This window comes from Thamnophis sirtalis, unplaced genomic scaffold (assembly GCF_051295495.1).
Source record: "Thamnophis sirtalis isolate CommonGarterSnake01/CBP01778 unplaced genomic scaffold, rThaSir2_p1.2 scaffold_9, whole genome shotgun sequence".
In the NCBI taxonomy this organism is placed as follows: Eukaryota; Metazoa; Chordata; class Lepidosauria; order Squamata; family Natricidae; genus Thamnophis; species Thamnophis sirtalis.
In genome coordinates this window covers 39,781,016-39,806,480 of record NW_028261389.1, presented here as the reverse complement: position 1 = coordinate 39,806,480, position 25,465 = coordinate 39,781,016, and the positions used below count along the sequence as shown (strand labels likewise).

The 25,465-nt window shown below is 37.2% G+C and overlaps 1 protein-coding gene across 1 annotated transcript in view; it reads right to left on the bottom strand.

The window, feature by feature from the left end:
- Window positions 1–19,560, bottom strand: part of RASSF9 (Ras association domain family member 9) — a 35,561-nt gene extending 16,001 nt beyond the window's left edge. Inside the window, exon 1 of the mRNA XM_014066139.2 lies at window positions 19,313–19,560. Within this exon, the coding sequence (XP_013921614.2) occupies window positions 19,313–19,359 (47 nt within the window). The 5' untranslated portion in view covers window positions 19,360–19,560. The remainder of the gene's footprint in view (window positions 1–19,312) is intronic.
- Window positions 19,561–25,465: the final 5,905 nt, after the last annotated feature.

Sequence of the window (25,465 nt, the reverse complement as noted above, 5' to 3'; positions counted from 1 at the left end):
TTGAAGAAACCTGTGGTATAAAGTGGCCTTATTTATCATTATCTATTGGAACTCTATGACAACCAAGTAATGAACAAATAAGAAGCACAGTGCACAACAGAATCAGGTTTCTGTCACCTGAGCTCACAAGATGCAGTTATAGTCACTTTACAATGAGCTTGGACTAAAGCCTGAATAAATAGCCCTTGTGGAAACAGCAAGTTTGAACAAAACACTGACATTTCATGAGATATGTTTCATTTTAGTTTCATCATCTGGATAGTCAACTTAAGAATTTCACATGCTTGTATTTTACCATTTCAGTATGTCTTATCTTGAACCAGGTTCATTTAGAAGAACACACACACACAAAGCTTGTATCTGTGGAGTTGGTCCAAGTATTCAATCAACCTGATATCATGGAATAGGATTCTAAAGTGCAGTTTAGAAATTGATAGGGGAGTTGCAAGCAAGAGAAAGGGAATCCATTACCTAGAGTGAAATGCATTATGGATCCCTGTGAACAAGCAAGATGATGTTAAGAAATGTCAAGTTGAAATGATATTTAGGGTAACTAAGCAGTGACAATACTGCATAATTTGCATGGGAGAAATCACTTTCAATTTATATAGCTCCAAAGTCTAGCATGAAGTAAACTACTCCAGTGGAAGGGGCCATAACATAAAGGAATCATACTGGATCCCTCTTTGTTAAAAATCTCAAGGGAGAGACGCCTTGGACTTGCCTGTTCTGTTAGTTCTTAATAGATAAGCAGATTTACACAGAACAGGTAGTCTTATAAATACCAAGCACCATAGGACTTTATGTATAACAACCAGCATTTCGAATTGCACCCAGAAAATGGTCATCTGGTGAAACAGCAAATTAGGCAGCATGCATTACAACACAAATGCTAGCTTTTTCATACTTGCAGACTTTTTTGGATGGTAATTATAACTGTCAATAAAAGGGAACATATGTTGCTCAGGGTTGAACTATAATGTCCTTGGTGTTCTTGGAGCTTGGTTCTTTATTTGAAGATGTTCCATTACTCGACTAGGATGTTACCTAGCTCAGAGAATACCAAATACTCCACAGTTATCATTGTTTTCTTCTCAGGCATTTTCAAAGTGCCCTTCACTGTTTTCCTACCTCTGTTTGTTTCCTCCAGCAACCCACTCTGATGCCTTTCGATTGTGCAGGGATTTTTTTAAAGAAACCTCTAATAGCTAAAATTCTCCAGAAAGTTTAAAATAAAACAATAAAATACATTATTTGAATAAAAATATGTTGAGTGAAATAAACTAAAACGCAAAATGAATCTCCACATACTGCAAACATGTTCCATTTGAGACTGGTGTATTGGTGCAATATTCTTATTGATTTATCAAAGAATTTTATTTATTTTATGTATGGCATCTACAGAGGATCAACATGCCTTATGATAGGAAGATAGTACTAATTGAGCCTATTAGTTAAGAAGTTGCTCTGAGGAAAAGAATCTGATAGCACCTTAAAAATAAATCATGCTCATTCAAGCGAAAGCCCTGGTAAATTTGGTTAGTCTGAAAAATACTATCAGACTCAAGGCAGGGGGGAAAAAAAGAACACAGGTATATATTATAAAAAAAAGTATATCAGCTGGTTACAACATGTTTTGGTGCATCTCTTCCATTAATTCATATTAATTCAAATATCTTAACTCAAGTGTTTACCACATTGACATCATCATAGCTCCACTTTTAGTTGACTACAGTTATTTAAACATCCTTCAACCTTAACTATGCCAAGGATTTAATCCATAACCACATGCTGACATTTCATTTACTTATTTGTAAAATCCTCTATTAACATCAAATCCTCATATCCTGTATTAGCTGAACATCCATAATATTTAATACCAAGAATTCCATCTTCCATGCAATGTAGTGTATTATCATTCTCCCTTCTTTAAGTAATTATATCGTATATCGTAACATTTTCCCCCTATTAGTTAACATTTAACTATATATATTTTATTTTATTTTTTAATAGCGATAATTATTGTGATTAATAACCTTTGTATATGGTCCAAAAATATTTCTAACCTTCCCTTCTCATATCCAATTATTATTTATCATATCAACTCCACATTATATACATTACTATCAATATCAATTATTATTCAGCTATATCTATTACAAATAAAAATAATTAGATTTAGCTAATTTTAAATTGTATTCTTCCATCTATCAGCCTGTGTCTCTCCAATAACAAAACCTTCTCAATCCTATTGCCATTCGTTGAATAGATTTACCAAATGTTTTTATAAGCAAGTCCAAACAGGGATATCTTCGCACCTTTTTGCTCAGGATGTCTCTGATGAGATAATAATGTTGTCCCAGGCTTGTTAAACTTTTCAGATTGACTTTAATTCTCAAGGGTGGAATTAAAAAATCTGCCAATGATGTTTCATAAAGTGTAGATCCTTTAATACTTCTCATTTCTCCTACGCTCTGTCTCTTAAAATGAATCTTCTGTATAGCTGCCCCCCTTTCCAGCATTGCATTTCTGTCTTCCTCCGAGATAAACCAGATGTCATTTCTCACATTTTTCATTTGTATTTCAGGAACATTCAAACATTCAACATTCTCACCTTTTTCTTCATATTTTAATGTCAAATAATCCAATTTTTTTTCAAATCTTTGATATGAATCAAACAACTTTTGAAATGCAGAAAAAAGTATTTGAAACGAGCCTTTGGAAATATAATTCGATGCCATGTTGTGACGCAGTTAGAGGCTCTAAAATATTTGCGAGTAAAAACACGCTGGGAGCTGTGGAATCTTACCTGATCTTAGACCAACACAGCCAAGCAACCCACTTAGAAAGAGTCAGAGGGGAATGTTGAAGAATTCCTTGAAGCATTTAAGAAATAGGGTAACCACCGGCCATAAATCCATTTAAAAAAAAAACAATTCGCCACTAGATTCTTCTGTTCTTTGGTTTCAATTAGCTTAGATTTTAGTGCGGACCGTCTCTCTTTGAGTAATAAAATCAGCTTACCAGTTGAAATCACTTCTACCATTCTTAGGGGCTATCTGCAGTTTCGGTTAGCATACAGCTAATCCAGAAGGGTTGGCAAAAGGGGTTGAATTCCGAGCCCCCCCGAGACCTGCGAACGTCTCTGAGGTCACTGGATCTCCCCAAACCTTCACTGTCTCTTCGGGACAGCTAGGATCGAAAACGACCCGTCCAATTCCTCCGGAATAGGGGAATTTCAGGAATGGCCTGAAACTCCGTCTTCTCACTGCTAAGCCCCGCCTTCTTCCCCTTGTTCTTTTTGTCTTTTTTTATTTTTTCTTTTCCCACTGGTGTGGGCAGGTTAAGATTAAGATTATTATTATTAATAATATTTTTAAATAATAATTACAGTCAAATGAAAATGGATATATGATGATGGTGATATGTATGAATATTTGAGTTAAAATGCTCGAGTTAACATGAGTTATGTTTGTTGACTATGGAGGAGATGCACGAAAGTTTATTTGTGACCGACTGATACACTTTCTATAGCATGTAAAGAAAGATGTTGTACTTGTTTTAAATTAAAAATTAAAAAAAAAAATACTATCAGACTCCATATCCTGAAAAGATCCCCTGTAAAATGTGCATGCAAAAATAATGTAAATTAATTTTTGGTTTTTTAAATATGTTATGATAACTTTTATTCTACATATCTATTTGTTTAAATCCATTTTTCTTTAGTTTACACATTTAACAATAAAAGCTTATACTTGCAGTTTATCTTGTAGCAGTGGTGAGATTCAAATAATTCAACAACCGGTTCTCTACCCTAATGACCAGCTGGGTAGGCATGGCTTGGTGATCATGTGACTGGATGGGCATGGCCAACTCAACGTCACTCACGTCGATGGGCGCTTCACCATAGCTGTTATAATGTAATAAGGGTTAACCATAGAAGGTGTGCATAAGCGCACCAGCGTCCCTGCTTATTCATTTATTTGTGCCATTTTTTCATGTTTTCATACTTGTTTCCTTGTACTTGTTGACAAATATAAACAAACAAACAAACAAACCAGAGAAGCAATTTCTGTAATCAGGGCAATAAAGGTTAGACTAGAAACAACACCAGATTGTTTCCTTCCAGCCCGCCTTACAGGATTAGCCCTGTAAAGTGGGGAAAAAAACAAAATGAGATTTCTTCCAACAACCGGTTCTCCGAACTGCTTAGAAAGTTAGCAACCAGTTCTCCCGGATAGGTGCGAACTGGCTGAATCCCACCACTGTCTTGTAGTGACTGTCAGGCACAACATAATTAACGGATGTGCGTACTAGTGTCTCTAATGTCAGGGATAAAACAATAAATACTTCCATAAAAGAGTGAAAAGTCCATATGGACTTTTTTGCAAAAATGTAAAAAATGTGCTGATTAAAAAGGGATAAGATGGGAAGAAATGAACCCTGTAGTAAAAACCTAAAAAAGGGATAATTTCTGTGGATTAAAGACTTAAATCTGATAGTGCCTCTAAGGTTAAACAGTGATGGTACAGTACTTAAAAGGAAAAGTTTTATTTTATTTCACGTTATATATTCACTATATGTATTCAACAATTCATCAATACAAAACTGTCGATATAAAACCTCACAGCTATTTTGTGAATATAATTGTCTGTACATTCATTGTGACCTACCTCCTACATTTCATTTTATTCCCACTTTTCCTACAAATGTCTATATCTGTTGTTCTCTTAACATAATATTCCCATGCATCTCATGAATCAGATTAAGTTTCAGATTTAGTTTAGCTGTAATAAAGGATAAGGAGTCCATTCTTGCTACTGGAGCTCTTACACCTACACTCTTACATTTTTATGCCATTATGTTCTTTAGTTACATACCTACAATGCAGAATGGTTTAGGTATCCAGACCTTGTTAAGTACTTAATATGATTGCTCTTTGGTTTTAATTCCCCTAACAGGAGTAAACCATAAATTTCTAACCACCAGAAACTCTTGATTCAAGATTCTAATCACAAAAATGATTGTTAGACATGACACAAACTTTATGTGGAAGAGTTGATTAACATATACACTGTGCATAAGTAATGAAATAAAAACCAGCATATTAACATAATGATAGAAGAGAACAATTGGAGGTGGTCTAACAAAAATACTGCAGCTGGAAACATAGGAAATGTTGGCTTGAGGACTGTTTGCAATCTTCTGAAAAGAAATACTTCCTTTTATGCAGTTTCCAATTCTACCCATCAAATGGCAATGTAGAGCTAGAAATATATTTCCTTTTCATTGATTTACCAATTAGTGAATCAGAAACTGTTCTACCCCACTCACACGCACCCCAAAAATCCTGTCTTATGAAGCTTCTTTTGAGCAAGTATCCTTAAAAGATGGAGAACCAGTTTGGTGTAGTAATTAAGGTCCTGTCCTAGAAGCCAAGAAGACTGTTCTAGCACTGCCTTAGGCACAAAAGCCAGCTGGGTGACTTTGGACTAGTCACTTTCTCTCAGTCCAACTCACCTCACAGGATTGTTGTGAGGAAAATAGGAGGAGGAAGGAGTATTAGACATGTTTGCCAACCTGAGTTACTTACAAAGTAAGAAAGGAGGTATAAAAATCTAATAAATAAATGTTTGGATATTCATTGACATATACTTTCCAATAATTGTAATGAAGACTCATTTACATTACAGGTTTTTAGAGTGGGTCCTAAACTATCAGTCCTGCTGAAATCATTACCTGCAATCATGTGTAACTTCTTTTCACACCCAGTGAATCATTAAACATCAGGGGATGGCTATTTTACATCTCTTGAACTATTACAGCACTAGGCAATTAGGCCTAACCAGTTATTATGTTAAGACTACCAGACTGGGATCTGCTGAAATGAAGACTGTCTCCAAAATCTTGCCTGATTACTGAAAACTCAATTATTTTAGGCACTATAACATACAATTCTTTGTGGATGGTATTTTTTTCATACCTCAAGGCATCTTATTACTTAGACTCGGTTCCTCCACCCCCACCCCCAAGTCTTACATTCTTTCTTGTTTTTTTTTTTTTTTTTTGGCAACTATCCTGTAATCTACTTTTAGTTTTTTCATCAAGGTAACCTCAGAGTAGCTACTGTATTCCATTCAGGTTTTCTTGGAATTAAATCCCATTGAGTTGGAAGATGCATTTTTAACATTTCAGTAATGATTTTAAAGAGGAATTGTATTACCTTCCAACAGCCTTATAGTGATTCCTAAAAAAAAAAAAAAGATTGACCAGGAAACTGTTTTCCATCCTTGTAGAAAATTCCTAATGTGTAATTATCATAAGCATAGGAGAAAAAGAGATGTGGCTTACCATCAAGAAACATAATGATAAATAATAATTAACTGCATTTATTTTCAGAATTATGTCGCTTGTTTGAAATGCTATATGAATTGTCTTCTTAAAAAACTACCATGTTGATTTGTGGGAAAATGTTCAAGGCTGACAACTTCTTTCTTATATACAACTTTAAAGCCTGTCTATGAATTTTAAAGTATACAAGAAACATCTGACAGTGCAAGTAAGTGTGAAGCAGACAGCAGCCAAGTACTTTTTAACATATACACCACTTACCTTCTCTATAACTATGGGGAAAAGAATCACTTCTTAGTGCTCACAGGCATTTAAGGGATTGCTGTTCAACTTAATATAGTTGGAATCTAATTAAGCAGACACAGTAAAGCAACAGATAACTCTAGTCTGATTTGTGGTAAGCAAATCTGAATTTATCTCACTTGAACAATCATGGAATAACTGCATAGGATTGACATAACTGGAAAAGATTTTGGCTTTGGCAACATCAGCAAAATGGAACAAAGATAGCAAGAGGTGAAAGACAGCTCTAATATTCCACTAATTATAAAAGATATTAACATATCAAGTTATGCCAACACATTCCATTAGTGCAAAACTGTCACAATAGACACAATCTCATAGACACATAGACACAATCTCATACTGAAGATCTTTCTGGATAATATCTTACACCTTATATCCATCTGTGTGGAAAAAGATGCTCCTATCTTTCTTATACAGAGAAAGTGATATTTTTCTATCAGATCATTTTTGATGAATTTGTTAATTAGATTTATATATTATCTTTTGTCATGTTTCCCAGATCTTTTAATATCAGACATTCAGTCATGTATTGATCAATTCCCTCATTTAATACGGCAAATCTTCTGCATTAATACTTTGAAGTTTAATTTGTCTGTTTTACACCTTGCTTTATGTAAACTTCATAAAATAACAAAATCCTATTCCTTCATGCTTTTTGTTATTTACTTGTAAAACACCCCATTTATGCATCTTCTGAGCTTTGTACAAGTAAGGAAAATACTTGAAAACAACATAACATAAAGAGATCTATGGTTCATACCTTAATAATGTTTAGATAAAGATAAAGATTCCCTTCGTTCAGAAGCTGGGACAAGTAACAGGAGCTGACTCGGTTATGCGGCACTAGGGATTCGAACTGCCGATCTTTCTGATCGACAAGCTCAGCGTAGATTAGAACCTTAGCCACTGAGCCACCACATCCCTCTTAATAATGTTTAGGAAGATATTAAAAGCCTGGATACATTTCCAGGCTTTGAGACAGGATGGGGGTTGAACCTGTGTCAGATGGGTATCTTGCTTATTATATGAGTGTTTGACCTACCTTTGATTTTACAGTTTGTACGTTTCATATTTTTCTTACTTTTTAAATTGTAAACTATTTGGAGTCTCTGGGAGTTGGACTATCTGAAAATTGTAGAAATAAGTTGTAGAAATAATAAAAAGCTAATAGCATTGACAGCTATTATTGGTTGCAGCTATTACAGTGAATATGTGAAAAGCTTTAAGGAAATTATACATTGTTCATAAAATTGTGGGGTATACAGGTATGGTTACAAAATCACAGCAACAAAAATGTCTCAGTACTGTTCTTGAAAGGAAAATGTCATTTACAAAATTTATCAACTTTTAAACTTTCCCCAATCTAAAAATAGTTCCTGAACCTAATTATAACACTCTGGATGAGTCCTCCACCCTTTAACCTAAGTCCCTCTGAGGCAACAGTGCCAAAAGTGTCTTAGTTCTTCCAGGAACCACAAACAATTGGACCTGATACAAGAACCTATCAAGTCCCTGAGATCACAAAGGTATAAAATTCAAAGCTAGAAGACTAAAAGGTAACTGGGATACTCAACTGCAAGAGAAAACCTAAGGCTCCTAAGTCAGTGTAAAATAAATCCCCGTGCAATCCTTCTGACCAGTTTTTGTTCAGAATGGAATTGGATCAATGTCCACTTCAGCTGAGATTCATCTCTTTTTTTATCCTGGATTACCCAGCTCCTGTCCCTTTGTCAGCTTTCTTTTTATATCTGGTATAAAACACAACTAGTTGAGCTAAATCTACTTCATTGTAAAGCTACACCAGGGGTGGGTTCCTGCCTGTTCTAACCTCTTCTATAGAAGAGGTTCCACAAATCTACAGTGCCATTTAGAACCGGTTCCAGCTCCCTCCCCCCGCTCGTCCACACATAATCAAGATGAAGAGTGAGAGGAGGAATTCTGGGAGTTGAAGTCCACAAGTCTTAAAGCTGTCAAGTTTGAACACCCTTGGGGTTTTTTTCTAAAGGGTTAGGGGTGCAAGGGTCTTGTAACTTGACAGCTTTAAGACTTGCACACTTCAATGCCAGAGTTCCTGAGCCAACATTAGAGCCGAGGTGGCGCAGTGGTTAAAGGCAGCACTGCAGGCTACTTCAGCTGACTGCAGTTCTGCAGTTCGGCTGTTCAAATATCACCGGCTCAGGGTTGACTCAGCCTTCCATCCTTACGAGGTGGGTAAAATGAGGACCTGGATTGTTGTTGGGGGCAATATGCTGACTCTGTAAACCGCTTAGAGAGGGCTGAAAGCCCTATGAAGTGGTATATAAGTCTAACTGGAAAAAAAACATGACTGGAGGAGGAATTCTGGGAGTTGAAGTCCAAAAGTCTTAAAGCTGTCAAGTTTGAACACCCCTGGGGTTTTTAAAGGGTTAGGGGTGCAAGGGTCATGTAACTTGACAGCTTTAAGACTTGCGTGCTTCAACTGCCAGAGTTTCTGAGCCAACATTTTAGTTGCTAAGCAAGAGCGTTGTTAAGTGAGTTTCACACATTTTACAAGTTGGCCATGCCCACCCAGTCACATGACTGCCAAGCCACTCCCACTTGGTCACATGGCTGGCAAGCCACTCCCACCCAGTCACATGGCCAGCAAGCCACTTCCACCCAGTCACGTGGCTGGCAAGCCACTCCCACAAAGCAGGACACACCTACAGAAGAGGTTCTAAAAAATTTTGAAACCCAACACTGAGCTACACTAATTTTATTGTAAAACTACTTAACAGAATACACTACTGAAAATTTCCTGCCATTCACCTTTAATTGTGTGGTCCATTAGGATAGGTCCTTCCTTTGTTTTGTTTTTTCTCCATTAGGTGACTGCAGGCTCCTGCCCCACTTGGCTGATTATTTGCTAATCAGCATCATTATTTGCTAATCAGCATATCTTCTCCTATTTCCTAAAAGTCACCCATACATTCCAGTATGTCACCTTCTTCAGACTGATCCTTCCCTCCCGAGTTCTCAGGAAAAATAGGTTGTGGGCTATGAAAACAAAAAGTAGTTCTATCCCTTTCCTCCAAGCAACTCTTTTTAAGCCCACAAAGTGTCTATAAATCAGGTGGCAGCCAACCCTTCCTTGGGAATCTTCTGATTCTCCTCTCTCATATTTTGTATGCTTGATGTGGAAAAAGCTGAATCATTTCCCCCTAGTTATTCTCTTCGTACATACAATGAACACAGGAGCAGTTGCTTTCCCTTGCCCTGTTCACCTGTGTACTCTTTTAGGAAATATAGAAAATTCCAAAAGAAAAGATATAGACACATTTTAATGTGGTGTGATCAATATAAAATACTTTATTGGCCAAGTGTGACACACAAGAATTTGTCTCACATGCATAAGCTCTCAGTATACATGCAAAATAATAATACTTTGATATTATTAGAATTATTGATAATAATGTCAAGCATGGAAAATTTGAACTACTAATAGTCAAAGCAAATAGGTGGTAGATAAAAAGAGTCAATGGAGTTCAAGGTGGGCTGAATTTAGATCTCTTGTGGATGTGAAGGGACTTGAGACTGATGACAGCCTTGATTCTTCCCTCAAGCTCAGCCTGGTCATTTCCTACATAACTTGTAACCATTAAGAGCCCATTCCTATTTCTTTGCTATAAGGTCACGAGAAGAAAATTATAAGCATTAACAAAATCAAAGTTCTTTGTCAAGGTATAAAAGTGGTCAGGTGTTTGTATCTCCCTGTTATCTACTGAGGATCTCTTTGAATTAAAGAGGTAACTTTTTCCAGAACAAACTATATTCACAGAATTGCAATAGCAACAGCACTTAGACTCATATACCAGTTCACAGTGCTTTACAGCCCTCTCTAAACAGTTGACAGACTCAGCATATTGCCCTCAACAGTCTGGGTCCTCATTTTACCGACCTTGGAAGGATGGAAGGCTGTCACCCTTTAGCCTGGTGAGATTCAAACTGCCAAATTGCAGTCAGCCAGCAGTCAGCAGAAGTAGCCTGCAGTACTGCATTCTAACCACTGTGCCACTGCAGCTCTTGTCTGTCTTCCTGCATCCAACCTTTATAACATATGAGCTGGGAACAATTGCCCTACCTGGCAAGCTCTAAAAGTTTCAATACAAGTTAATTTATCAAGTGCTGTAAATGGCTGTTTGATTATTTAAAACCCAGCTCTTAACATATCCACTCCCCATGATGTATCTCTGTACCACATCAGATATCCTCCATGAAACAGTCAATTAAATTTAGTTAATATTTTTTTTCAAGAATGAAGAGTAATGTCTTAAATATTTATTCCGACACTATAATTAGACTCTTAGACTGGAAATACAATCTGCATCCAAGATAATTTATCTAGCAACAAAACACTGTGAACCAGGAAGCCCTGAATCTAAATTTGAATCCTAGCTGAATAGAATACACTGACTTGTTTGTTTCCTATTTATAATTCCCATGTCTATGGCTGTCCACTGGTACATAATTTTGTTCAACACTTTGGTTTCCAACTATTTCTTTAAAAATTTCATAAATCCTGGTGAAGTAATGTATGGCCAATGAACACAGAATTCCATCCTTGGTGTCCTATCTACATGAAACAGCCTTAAAAGGTAACCTGAAATTAATTGATGGTTGCCTCTCTAATTCATAAGGAAACGGTGGGAATTGATGTTTGCATGATGTTTGTAATTACAGTGTTTGCACATTATGATGGTTAAGATAATGTCTGTAAAATATACCTTTAAGTATTTATTATTCTTACGTGTTCATGGAACGTTTGTCCCTTATGATGTGAGTAAATAATAATTTTCTGAATATATTTAGCTACTTAATGCCTAAAGGAGCTGCTGTCTTTTAACCTGTGATCCCATGTTTAAAAACTAGGACAGATTCACACAGATGTCTGATTTGCTACTGATTCAGTTTTTCAATATTCACCCTGTAGTACAGAGAATCACTCACATACAGGTGAGTGTTTTTCACATATCTCACAAATAGCCTCTTAGTGACCATTCAAGGTTATGAGGGACTCCCCCAAAGCTACTTACAACCTGATTTTAAAGTTTCAATGGCCACACCTCCCTACATGGTCATGCAGTAGCATATTGGGTACTTGGCAACTGGATCACCTTTATGATCATTTACAGCCACCTGCAGTCATGTGACCACTTTTGCCAGTTTTGTCAGTTTGACATTTTTGCCAGTTTTCAGCATTTATTTAGTTTCCAACAACAACAACAAAATCAATTGGACAAGACAGATTTTCTTAATGACCACTATGTTCATTGAATGACCATCTCGTTTGCTTAACAACCACCACAAAATAAGTTATAAAATTGGGTGCAGTTACATGGGGACCCGCTTAACTACCACAATGAATGACTTAATAATTCTGGGATCAATTATAACCATCAGCCAAGGATACCTATTATCTCCTCTTAATGTGGAAGTTTAATGTTTAATTAAACTCTAATGGCAGAAAGTGAAGAGGAACTAAAGAGCCTCTTGATGCAGGTGAAGGAGGAGAGTGCAAAAGTTGGCTTGAAATGCAACATTAAGAAAACTAAGATCATGGCATCCAGCCCTCTCAATTCCTGGCAAATAGGTGGGGAAGAAATAGAGGTAGTGACAGGTTTTATTTTCCTGGGCTTCGAGATCACCGCACACAGTGACTACAGCCAAGAAATTAAAAGACGCTTGCTCCTAGGGAGGAAAGCCATGGCAAATCTAAACATACTAAAAAGCAGAGACATCACCCTGCCAACAAAAGTACATATAGTCAAGGCTACGGTTTTCCCAGTTGCAATGTACTGCTGTGAAAGTTGGACTATAAGGAAGGCTGAGCGCCAAAGAATTGAAGCCTTTGAACTATGGTGCTGGAGAAGATTCCTGCAAGTCCCTTGGACTGCAAGGTGATCAAACTGATCAGTCCTAGAAGAGATCAACCTCTTTAAAAGGCCAGATCCTGAATATGAAACACAATGAGACCTAATGAGAAGGAAGGACTCACTGGAGAAGAGCCTAATGCTGGAAACAATAGGAGGAAAAAGAAGAAGGGAACACAGAGAATGAGGTGGCTCAATGAAGTCACTGAAGCAGTAGGCATGAGCTCAAATGGACTTTAGAGGGTGGTAGAGGACAGGAAGGCCTGGAGGAACATTGTCCATGGGGTCACAATGGGTCAGGCGTGTCTTTATTAATCTCAAGCAGCTCAGATAGATTAGGTCTGCAGAGAACGGCCCCAGAATGCATATACCAGTTTACCCAATAGCTTCTTTTGATGGGAACCTGAAAATGACTACTAACAATAATTTAAATTTCAATAGGCAATATCTTACACTAATAATTTTCTTATTTTTTTCATTTGATTTCTTCTAATAAAGCTTAAACAGAATCTAAAAACAGGTATTAATATTAGCTCTTATTTTGCCATATCAGTTCATTTCTGGGATCCTTATAAAATTACTAGAAATGCTGCCCAAAACAGCTAGCTTCAGCTGATAAATAAATTGATATTTGTTTTGTTTCTACAGTATAATACTGCAGAATCACATAAATCAAGCGACTTGCAGACATCAAAAGGGACCAAAACCAGAATACTTGACTATTTAAAAGCAATGCACAATATATATATTTAAGTATTACTTGCTGACTGTCAAAATAAAGTACTTTTGTACCAACAGAAATAAACTCCAACAAAGATGGTTATGTGGTCCTAAATTGAGGACCTCATTTGCAGTCCATTGAATAGTTCATCACTATAAAAGATTTTTCTGATTCACTACAATGAGGTTTTTTTTGTACGGCACTGAGTTTTTCATTCTCCTTCTCCCATATCCAATCAATACTGAAGTTATGAATAGGATTTACGAACCCAAACATTTGGGAGATATATCCTCTTTTAACTTAGTCCCAGCTACATCATAATCTAATTTATTTAAATGTGCACCTAAAACTGGATCTGGAGTTCATATTAATCATAATTAACAGTTGGATAAAAAAAATCTGTTCATTTCGTGATGGGATACCACTTAGCATAGTATTATGTTATTTAATAGCTGCACTAAATTTCAATCTTTCATAAAAAAACAAATAGAAGTTCTTGCAATTCCTATTAATTATGCTTAATGGACAAACATTCCTGATTATTTCTTAAGGAAATGGAAACTTAGAAGAAATTCATCAGTGACCTTCTAGTCAAAAATTGAACTCACATTTTGGCCATTATACAAGCAATATTTTTCCAGGTCATTGTGACAATGTAAGGCATTTACACTGATTTCTACAATTTAATATATATTGTACTGATATAATTTGTAAAGAAAGACATTAACATAGGACTTCCCTTTGATGAAAAACAAAGAATGTGTGATTCAATAAAATTTATCTTGTTTTACTGATTGCATTCGTAACAAAAGTGTTCCAGTCAATTTATCACTCTTTTAAAAAATCTACAGTAGTTGAACTGTTCACAGGCCTTTCTAACACATAACATTTAAAAATAAAAATTTCTTGATCTGTGTAGTTTCCCTAATACATAATTTTTAAAGAGTTAACAACAAAAACAAAAACACTTTTTGGATCTTTGTTCTATGTATCCCCAAAAATGCACTATTGGCTCTTTTTTATGGAAATACATTCGTTTGGGTTACATTATTCACAAATGAATTTAATTTGTTTTATGAACAATCAAAGCCAAGTAAATTCTGCCTACAGTTTCAGTGATCTCCAATTTTAGAGAGTACAGCATTTTGAAATAAGGGAGTCTTAATTGACTTATCTTACACTTCTAAGAGAAACATTCATGTTTCTCTATAGAAAACATATGTACTGCTTCCTCACTTAAAACTTTGAAATGACTTTTCCATTTGTGATCAGCCTTTTTAAATTATTATTAAGTATTTATCTCTGATTATATTGCCTGTAAAAGGTGTAAACATTTTCATTTAGGGCCTATTTTTGTTACCACAGGTATAAGAAAATAAATGCTGTTTCACAGTTTGATTCATTTATATATAAGTATTTTATTCATGAATCACTAAGATGATTCTTACTCTTTCTCTGGATTATATGAGCTTATCCACAAGTCCATATAATTTTCTCTACTGGAATGAAATCATTTCCTATCTTCTTCAAATAATAGATAATTGAAGCTATGCAGCAAAATATCTTCCTGAGGGTTAAATTAGTTCATTTCCAGATATTACAAAGAATGCTTGCCAGTCCCATCCTCAGGAATCAGTCAAACTAAGATTTAGCTAATGGGAAAACATTTTAAAAATTGCTCATTTCTTTGAGTGCCATTTTTATATGAAAAACAATGTGTAAGAGAAAAGATCAAAATTCTCTGTCTGCTCTACCTCTCTAACTCAGAGAATTTTTCCTGTCATCTCTCAGCCCAGCTCTAATACTTGGATTTGCATATTCATAAGCAAGAAGCAGACTCATCTCCCCCCCACCCCCAGTGGAGTGTTCCAATTCAGGGTTCTAGTCAGTCAGTCATGCTCCATTTTGAGATCCATTCTGGATCCCACCCCACAGCATTTTTTAAAATTCTTTTCCACCACAGGCATTCAGTACTCAATGGCTATTGAGCAAGCACAGACCTTCATTTGGCAGCATCAGAAGGATTGTTCCATTAGATTTCAGCAGAAAATGAGAAGTTGATTTATTTCTGTACATCATGTGTTTCCATGATGTACATGTTCAAACTTAACTATTTTTTTTATCCTGGCCTCCTATAACTTACATGTATGTCAGAATTCAGTGGCTGAGCATGCTAATAGAGGGAGTGATATGGCATTCATGCTAAGACAAGTCATATTTTTCATGTTTGTTTTAAACTTATCTCTTTTTCCTCAAGTGCTGTTGAAAACAAACACAACTAACTAGAGTTGATTGCTCGCATTACATTTCATCTCCTACATGATTTGCTTCCCTTATCTGAAACAAGCTTTACTGTTGTAGCACGGAGAGTCAGATAAGCATAACTTTCAACTTCAAGTCTCTCAAGTAAGGCATCCTTCTCAAAAATCCAACCTTCTTAATAAATCAGTCCAGTAAAAAGAAAACTATAATCTATGAATAACTCTAAATTATTGCACGTCCCATAGAGCCAGGCAATAAGCATCACATTCAAGATAAGGGATATTTTTTCAAAAACATGATGGCTATGATGGCTATGCCACATGCTTCTGGAGAAAGTGAACTGTGAAAACATAATATTCTGTTTGATGCAATGGATAATGATCATGATAGGTTTCAACATTTTGATTACACAATTTATGGGACACCTTAACATTCTTCAGATAGTGATACAAAGGCATGATTGGGGATTTTTTGGAAAGCAACATTATCACTTATCAGAAAACAAGTAAGTGGTAATGTTGCTTTCCAAAAACATCTCCATTCAGGATATATGTTAAAATTATTAATATGAAAAATGTTTATTGGAATGTAATTATTAATACCATCACTATTAAATGGATTTTGCTCAGATGCTGAAATACACCATCTATGTTAAGTGGAGAGAGTGGAAGAGAGAGAGAGGAAAGGAGGAAGAGAGGGGCTAGGAGAGAGGGAAGCAGAAGGGAGGAAAAGAGTAGGAGAGAGAGGAGGAATGGAAAGAGGAGAGAGGAAGGAGAAGTAGAGAAGAGAGAGATGGTAGAAGGAAGAAAGGAAGTAGGGAGGAGGAGAGAAGGAGAGGAGGCAGGATGGAGGTAGAAAGGGCATAATATGGTATATGGAAAGCAGAAGAGCAAATGGTAGTTGTTGTGGGTTGATGGTAAGAGGAACTGACATAATATTGGATAATACAAAATAGTGCTGATTAAGATGTAATGGTATACCTGTGGTTACTTCTATGAAAAAAAAACTTTTCCAAAAGAACCCCATCTCCATTCATGCCTTCATATCTTCACAAACTATCTAAAGAATGCTAAGATATCCCATAAATTGTGTAGTCAAAATGTGAAAATCCACAATTGTTTTAGAACAAGACTGATCTCCACTGCTAAAATCACTCAATTTAAAATAAAAATAAAAATCCCTGGATCAGTATTTAGTTTTCATTCCTCATATGTCCTCAAGTGCCGGTTATTACCATAAAACAAACATAACAGTCTAGCCATACTTATATAATGCAAATTCTAAAACATGTCACCAAAAAAATAAAAGTGATTCTGTAATTGAGCATGCCATGACACTAGGGCTCAGCATTTTTAATATCGCAACTGTTTATATAATCCTTGATAATTAAATTTAATATTCATGATAATCCAATAAATCCCACTGCTCAATATATGACAAGGGAAAGGTACCCCTTTTCTATGTTGCGCGGAAACATTTAGCTATTGAGTACTGAATCCTCCAGAATGGATGCGGGCAACTTTCTGAACTGATCTAGGAGGCTTCTGCTTATGTTGATATAATCTCAGACGTGTGTTGAAGTCAATTAGAAAGTACAGATGCTTTGACTTCACTGGAGGCATCTGGAAAAAAGGAATCTATACACCAACCTGTCGCAGTAGGATGATTTGTAAACAAGAATCAAAGATAATGATTTGGCTAATGCATTGCTTCCTAGATACTTTTTAAAAAAAATTGATATATTGATATATCAATAATTGATATAGCATTTCAAATTTATGTTTAAGACAGTTTCACAAATGTTATTCTGAATTCATGAACGTTTGCTGAGCTCCCCCCTCTTAGAAACACGATCATAGGATTCTCAGTTTCAAAAAAAACCCATCTGTAATGTTACAGATGTAGCACTGTCCAGGCATCATTTGTGTTGAAGCCTTAGAACTACCATGCATCAGGAAATCCAAAAGCTCCATTTCAGGGTGATACTCTACATTCCAACAACAATGAATTGGTAAATCCTACTCATAGCCAAATTAAGTTACAATGCAGCAAAAGTAAGATAATGATGATCTCATTACCATTCCAGCTTTAAAATAACCAATTTTCCATCTCTCTTGGCAGTTCTTAAATGGCGAGAAATAGATTTGTAGCAGGAGCAGACTCTTGCCAAATTTGTTACAATATGGTGGCTCACGGTACTTCATGCCCTTCATTACTGTGCTGGTTTAAAGGAGTAAAAGTGATCAAGGACAATAAGTTAAACCAAGGCCAGATTCAATGGGCTTTAATAACAATTCCTTTCCCAGGAAAACCAGGATTAAGGTTAGTCCCAGTCATATTTCAAATAACCAAAAATAATTGTAGCCAAGTATAAGTCTTTGAACCCTGCTGTAATTACTTCTCAGAAGTAACTTCCAGTGTGCACAACAGTTATGTGGATTCATGCTTGTGTATTTTTTAATATAATTATAACCTAAATAAATTAATATTGACAGTATAAGGTTCAAAATAAAGCAGAAAACATGTCTCAAAATATTGTTTGGTCTACAGCTCTTAGTATCATTGGAATATACATATCTAGCAATATCATCTTACCATTTACGAACGCCAGCACAATGCTGAAGATACACACAGGTACACACCAGTACTGAGAAAGATCAGAATACATTAACTAAGGAAAACAGGAAAGTTTTCATTATGAAGGATACTTTTCAACAGAATCAAAACAGAAAAGATACTCTAATTGGGATTACAAAAACCACAAGACGAACTAAAATAACACAGAGATCTCCAAATTAACCTCACCCTCCCCTTTTGCCAGTGTTAGGGTTGAATCACTCTCAATTGCACAGGATGGTATTCCTTCCAACACACCAGCATACCAGCTGTTAAAAATAATTATAAAATTCCACAATATGCAATTTTGAGGGGGGGTGTTGAGGGGGGAGACGGGTAGAAAGAAGCACGATGGGACAGCTGAGGATGGGAGAGTAAAATTATGAGAAGCTCCCTGAAATATGAGGGCACCAGTATCGGTTCTCCTTTCCCATATATCACCCCAATGTCATACAGCCTAGGCATCTTAAACTTTAACTGCTCTTTGGCAAACGACTCCTCCTCCCGGGAGCGCTCAGGAAAACTTTGGGAAAAGTTTAGGTAGCCAGCAAGTGTTGTTGTTTTTTTTTAATCCTAATGTTACGAGTCTTCGCCGTTTGCAGCGGGACCAACAGTCACCCCATTCCCTTCCCCGCCCTATTTTAAAATAACAGCGATTCTTTGAGGTTTGTTGTGAACTTTCGTTCCAACCTGGGATATTCGGCAATCATCCATTCATCCAAGACGACATTTTAGAAGTAATCATCTCTTCCAAGGCTCAGTTCGCAGACTAGGTTAATAAGGCGATTGGGCTGCTAGATACATAGACAGATTTTATACTCTGCTTCCCCCCCCCCCCCCGGCTTTATTTCCCTTTTGAAAAACGCAAGCGTAGGAGGAGAGAAACTTTGGAAAGTTTTGAAATTCCTTTGGGAGAAACTCACTTCTACCAGGCAATGGCGGAGCAGAGGTAAAGTGGGGGAGCGGAAGGTATACGCCCCCCTCCCATCACAACCACTTCAGGGGCATCTGTTTCCAAAAAAAACCGTATGTGAACCTTTGGAATACGCGGGCGTTTGGGATAAAACTGGGCAAGCTGACACTTGGCTGAAAAAGAGACGAGCAGATCCACGGACGAAAACAAACCCGCGCGCTCGGACCCGGAGCTGAGTTTCAGTTCTCGCCTTACCTATTTTTGTGGCGGGTCTTTAAGAGATTCCTTCCAAAGGGAGACATGATGAGTCCAAAAGGCAGCAGGAGAACATCAAACTCGGGGACTCGACTGGAGGCAGTGGATGAGCAGTCTCCCTGCGCGTTTTCTGTTGCTGCTGCCGTCGCAGCCGCCGATCCAGCTTGTTAATAGTCACCCGGCGTAGAAGTTGTGCAATCCGTTGCTAACTTTGAACTCCTGCCTCTTGTTGTTGCTGCTGCTCTTTTGGAGCCCTGCCCAGCTGCGAGCTAGAAGGAGGCATTTAGGACAGGGAGAAGGGAATGAAAGCAAGAACAAAGGGAGGGGGAGGGAAGAAGTGGGTGGATGGGGGGACTTTAATTAGATGCTCTTTCTGACTTCACTAATGAAAGCACCCATAGCTTGGCAAAGACTCAAGACTTGCAGTGGGCAGAAAAGAACTTCCCTGCGAATGTACAGCGAGGTCATGGAAAACTTAACCAGAAGACAGACCCTAGGGTGTATCCCTTCTGAGCCAAGGATGACCTTGCCTCTCATAGTACAGATGGTGTTCCTCTTGTCCAGATGAACTTATTGAAAATCCAACCCGATTAGAAAACTTTTGAGCTTCACCAAATTCTCCATCAGAAAAAGAGGGGAAAGGGAAAATAGATGGGGAAGGGGAAAAGGGGTGAAATGTCATCAGACTCAAACATGATTCCTGTATTCTATTGCTAGTGTGCAATATGGTTTAAGTTTACACACCACAGTGACTTGTTTCACTGAGGTTTGTTTGGGTAAAGAAAATCGCTGATGTATAAACTCTGGTTTATGACTTAGTATGCGTGTGAACACAGTCATTGTGGTATATTAAAAAAAAGTGATGGGGAAGTAATTCATGGCATTTCACAGCATGCTAGACCAATCAAAAAGGTCCTAATAGAGGAAAAAAAAACCTGCTTGTCCTTAAATTAGCAGAATTATCAATGAATTTTATTTCAAAGCCAGGTAATATTGCAGAGTATACTTTCCCATTAAACCACATTTATAATAATAATAATTCTTTATTGTCAGTGCACAACATATGTACAATGAGATTGGTTGAGCTCCCTCAGTGCATCCCCCAACACAATACAACTCAGAGTGAAGACAAAAATGAAGGAAAAAATATCCCTAACCCAATAAATCATATTAACAAACACTCAGTCCCATTACACCAGTGTGCACATGTTGCACATTGTGCCGGACCTGAACATCCATCGTACTACTTAGTTGTGATGTTATTTTGCATTCAGGAGTCTGACAGCTCACAGATGAAAACTGTTCTTCAGCCTGTTTGTGCAGCTGGCTATGCTTTTAGAAGAATGACTGAGGGGACTATGAAAAGTTGGGATAATGACCAGAGAAATATCATTCCTTGCTCTAGTGATTTGGACTTTTATGTAATATCATATTTTTCCCCACTAACCAACTAGAGGATATGAGATCACAGGTTTTCCACTGCTCATGTCGGTATAATTTTTTCCCCCAGGGACTGTGCTGTACAGCAGGAAAAAGTGGCTGGGCCTTCCTGACAGTTTCATGGATCATAATTTTGCAAACAACATCTAGAAGACTGTTAGCATGTTATTGTATGATTATTCATACTTTATTTTCTTCAGTTGGGTACTTTTGATCTTGTTTTCACAGGATGAGAGAGAGAGAGAGAGAGAGAGAGAGAGAGAGAGAGAGAGAGAGAGAGAGAGAGAGAGAGAGAGATTATGGATGATAGATAGATAAATGGATGGATGGATGATAGATGCACACATTCTTCATGTCATTGTTGACTCCCAGTGACTTCCTGGTGCCTAAGTTTTCTTGGCAAAGTGGTTTGCCATTGCTTGCTTTTTCCTAGGCTGAAAGAAAGACTGGCCTAAGGTCACCTAGCTGGCTTTGGACCTTAGTAGGACTAGAAGTCAGAGTCTCTTAGTTTCTAGCCTGGTGGCTTAACCACTGTACCAAATTGGTTCTAAGGTACTCACATGAGTTGTTATGGTGTAATAAATACATATGGTTGGGAAGTTATTTTGTGTACTACAATTTACACAATGCTGATCAATGAAATAAAAAATCAGCAGGCAATTTCTTTCCATCTATTGTTCAAACGCATAGATATAGAATGAGGGATATCCAACATGGTAATGATACTTGTAAAAAATTGTTTGGGGTAATAGTTAATGCAAAGTGAAACAACAGTGTCATACAGTTTTTTAAAAAAGCAAATGAAATTTTAGGTAATAACAAAAGAAACATAATTCTTCAGTCATTGGCAGTTGTTCCATTTTTGTCTGATTTGCTCACCTAAAGTACTGAAAAGCAAGAAGGTAATTAGGGACCTAGAAGTTGAATTCTATAAAGAGACACTGAAGGAACTTGGAACGTTCATGGTAAGAAAAGACATATGATGAGGTATGATAGGGTAGGACCTTCCAAACAATTCAGGGGAAAGGAAACTACGCAGAGTAATTTCAAGACCTGACTCTCTTGCTTTGAATAAAAAAGTAAAGGTCCCTTTCGCACATATGTGTTACTCATTCCTAACTCTAGGGGGCACTGTCCGAACACATCTCCATGTTCATGTGGCCGGCATGACTAAATGCCGAAGGTGCACAGAACACTGTTATATATACTTTGAATATTTGATGCCAAATAATTAATCTAACTGGAAAGTCAATTCCAACTGAATGTTAAATTCTGTAACAGTTAAGAACAGCTTGACAATAGGAACATTTACCTAGACAGCTAGAGGCTTCATTGGATGTGCTTACACACAAGCTAGATAGTCTCCTATCTTGGATGCTTTAATTTGGATTCCTGGAACCAGGAGAGCAATGGAATGAAGGACCCAAATGTTCACTTCCAAGATGGCGACTGAAACATTTTAGCACTTTGTGAGACAGAAAGAAAGAGCACATCCTGTAGCAATATAAATCTTTCAATTTGGAAAACATCTGTGGTGCTTTGCATACTCACTAATTAAGAGATACACTTCAGGACTCAATGGACATAGTAGGATCATGGACATTATATTTAATGCAGGAAGTATGAGTGGGAACACGTGCTTGTTGTTTAAGAGGTTACAGATCAGGTAGACCCTCTGGGAAAGGTGTAGAAGAAGTCTTGACTTTGAAAGTTAATTATATACATGACTCAACAAATCACAAGTTATTTACCCTTCCTGTGTTTATTTACCCATATGATTAGAGTCCAAAGCTGCTTTTAGGGCTCATTCCATTGGCGGAATGCCATGAGAGCATAACTCAGTAGGAGTCTTTACATTCTGTTCCACCAATGGGGTATACTTAAAGTGAGAGCATATCCAGGCTGCTTGGTGATACCATACTATCTTCCTGTAGTACTGAAGATATTTTTTCTTCTTTTTTAAATGTTGATATATTTTCCAGTTTGGGTACATGGATTTCAACTTGTAATCCTTCTGCCTCATTATAAATTATTATGCTATTCACAAGCTTTAAATATAAACTTTTAAATTTATTATCTGTCAAATATCTTGAGTAAATTGAGTATCGTGTTTTCCCCAAAATAAGACAGGGTCTTATTTTCTTTTGACCCCCGAAATAAGCACTTGGCCTTATTTTTGGGGAGATTTTATTTTTAAAGTGCAGGAGGTGGCGAGCGTGGTCACCTCATGGCTGCTGCTGTATTACAATATTTCCAGGGAGGGCTGATTTTTGGGGAGGGCTTATTTTAGCGCATGCGCTCAAAAGTCCGATTGGCTTATTATCCCGGGAGGTCTTATTTTCAGGGAAACAGTGCTTTGAAGCAGAATTTCTAAGCCTTCCTGCATGTAGAATAGCAATAGCATTTAGAGTTATATACTGTACTACTTCGTAGTGCATTATAAGACTCTCTAAGTACTTTACAAGTCAGCATCTTGCCCCCAACAATGTAGGGCCCCATTTTTCTGATCTTGGAAGGATGGAAGGCTGAGTCAACCTTGAACTGGTCAGGATCAAACTCTTGGCAGTCGGCAGAGTTAGCCTGCAAAACTGAATTCTAACCACTTGCTACCATTACTTAATCCTCAATTACTTCCAGCAATTAAGCACTTCTTAACCACTGTGCCACCACAGTTCCTTCCCTGAGAATGCTCCTTTTACTGTTGCTGCTGCTTCCCATTCCAGGAATCCCATCACCAACCATACTACTGTTTTAGCATGCCAGTTACAGAGAAGAATGCAAACAGATCTCTCAGTTCTCGCCACATAATTTCTGGATGAATTGGCAGCAGGATGGGAAATCTAGAACCCCAACTGAATAGATAGTTTGCAGTGCCACTGGAGAGAAGAGAAGAGTTGTGTGGGGCTTCCTTCCATTTTCTTCTGAGGGATGCAGTGATTTTCCTGAACTGAGATAACTGAGAATTTAAAAAGTTTATACGTTCCCCCTTTTCAGTTAACTATTTTGCTTCTTATGAAAATGGTTCCGTTTGCTAAGTATAATTCTTATTTGAATCATCAGGAGCTTGTTATCCTAATTCCTCTGATGATGTTCTTGTAATGGAGAGTTTAGTATTTTCTTTATTTTAGTAGCACAGTCATGGAAAACCTCCCTGGGGAAAATTGGCAGGATTTTTTAAACAATGAAAATCTTAAAAGGTTTTTTTTAATATATAAATCAGGGCAAAGAACTGTGAGGTACAGCAGAAAAATAGAAGGAAACAGAAGAATCTCTTTATTTTCTGATGTGCTGAATATGTAGAGTTATCTCATTTTACCTTTTCTGCTGAAATTAATTTAATATAAATAAAAAGATCACTAAAAGCAAAAAGAAAATAGGGGCTTGGCAGTTGAAATGTAGATGTTGTTGCCTCCTGAGCCATTTGATCATACATTTGTTTATTTTTAAAGTAACCCCTTTGAGCTGCATGGGATGATGTTAACATCTACTCCATGGATCACCTATTAGTACCAGAAATACCCTGCATACTTCAAGTTAACTTATTTCAAATTAATGTCATGACACTAAAGTACTTGAGCTGCAGCTATATGAAGAAAGAGCAGAGCAGGGTAACGAAACTGGAAAAAAAAAAGAGCAAGGAGAAAAAGCAGCAGCAACTAAATCCTATAAACTTGGCAACTGATCAGGTGGTCCAAATTTATATACCCACAGAAAGTTTTCTATTGAAACAGCTAAGCTGTAGCTGAGTTCAAACATGGGGAATTTCCTCACTATTCAATAGTGACAAATATTTCCTAACCACCTGAAATGTTTGCCAGTGTTTCTTGGCAGAGAAACTTCATTCCACAGCTGGGAATTTTTCCAATACACATTAACTCCCCTTTTCTCCACCCAACCTTCCTTTTTCTTTGTCTGACTTTAAATATTATGGTCAGATTGTTTCAACAGGCAGTTTTTCAATATGACACTTTCTCTTATTACAAAGATAAATAATAATATAAAGGTTCAAAGTATCAACTGTTGTTGTTAATTGTGAAGTTGTGTCCTACGCATTGCAACCCCATGGACAACGTTCCTTCAGGCCTTCCTGTCCTCTACCATCCTCTGGAGTCCATTTAAGCTCATGCCGACTCCTTCAATGACTCCATCCAGCCACCTCATTCTCTGTCGTCCTATTCTTCTTTCGCCCTCAATCTTTCCCAGCATTAGGCTCTTCTCCAGTGAGTCCTTCCTTCTCATTAGCTTGCCTAAGTATTTGAATTTCATTTTCAGGATCTGGCTTTCTAAAGAGCAACCAGAGTTGATCTCCTCTAGGACTGACCAGTTTGATTGCCTTGCAGTCCAAGGGACTCGCAGGAATCTTCTCCAGCACCATAGTTCAAAGACTTCCATTCTTTGGTGCTTAACCTTCCTTATGGTCCAACCTTCACAGCCATACATTGCAACTGGGAAAACCATAGCCTTGACTATACACACTTTTGTTGGCAGGGTGATCATTAGCTATGCTCAAGTCATTCTCCTGATATCCCAATTTAATAAATACTTGTCTGGCCTTTCTTACAATGAAATATTCTTCTTTTTCTAACAACTCAACACATCCAAACAGAATACTGGAAGGATGGTAGCTTTTCCCTTTTACTTGCTCAAGAGGGGGAGAGTGGTCTGTTCACCAACAAGCAGAAAACGTCTGGGTTGCACATAGGCTGACTTGAG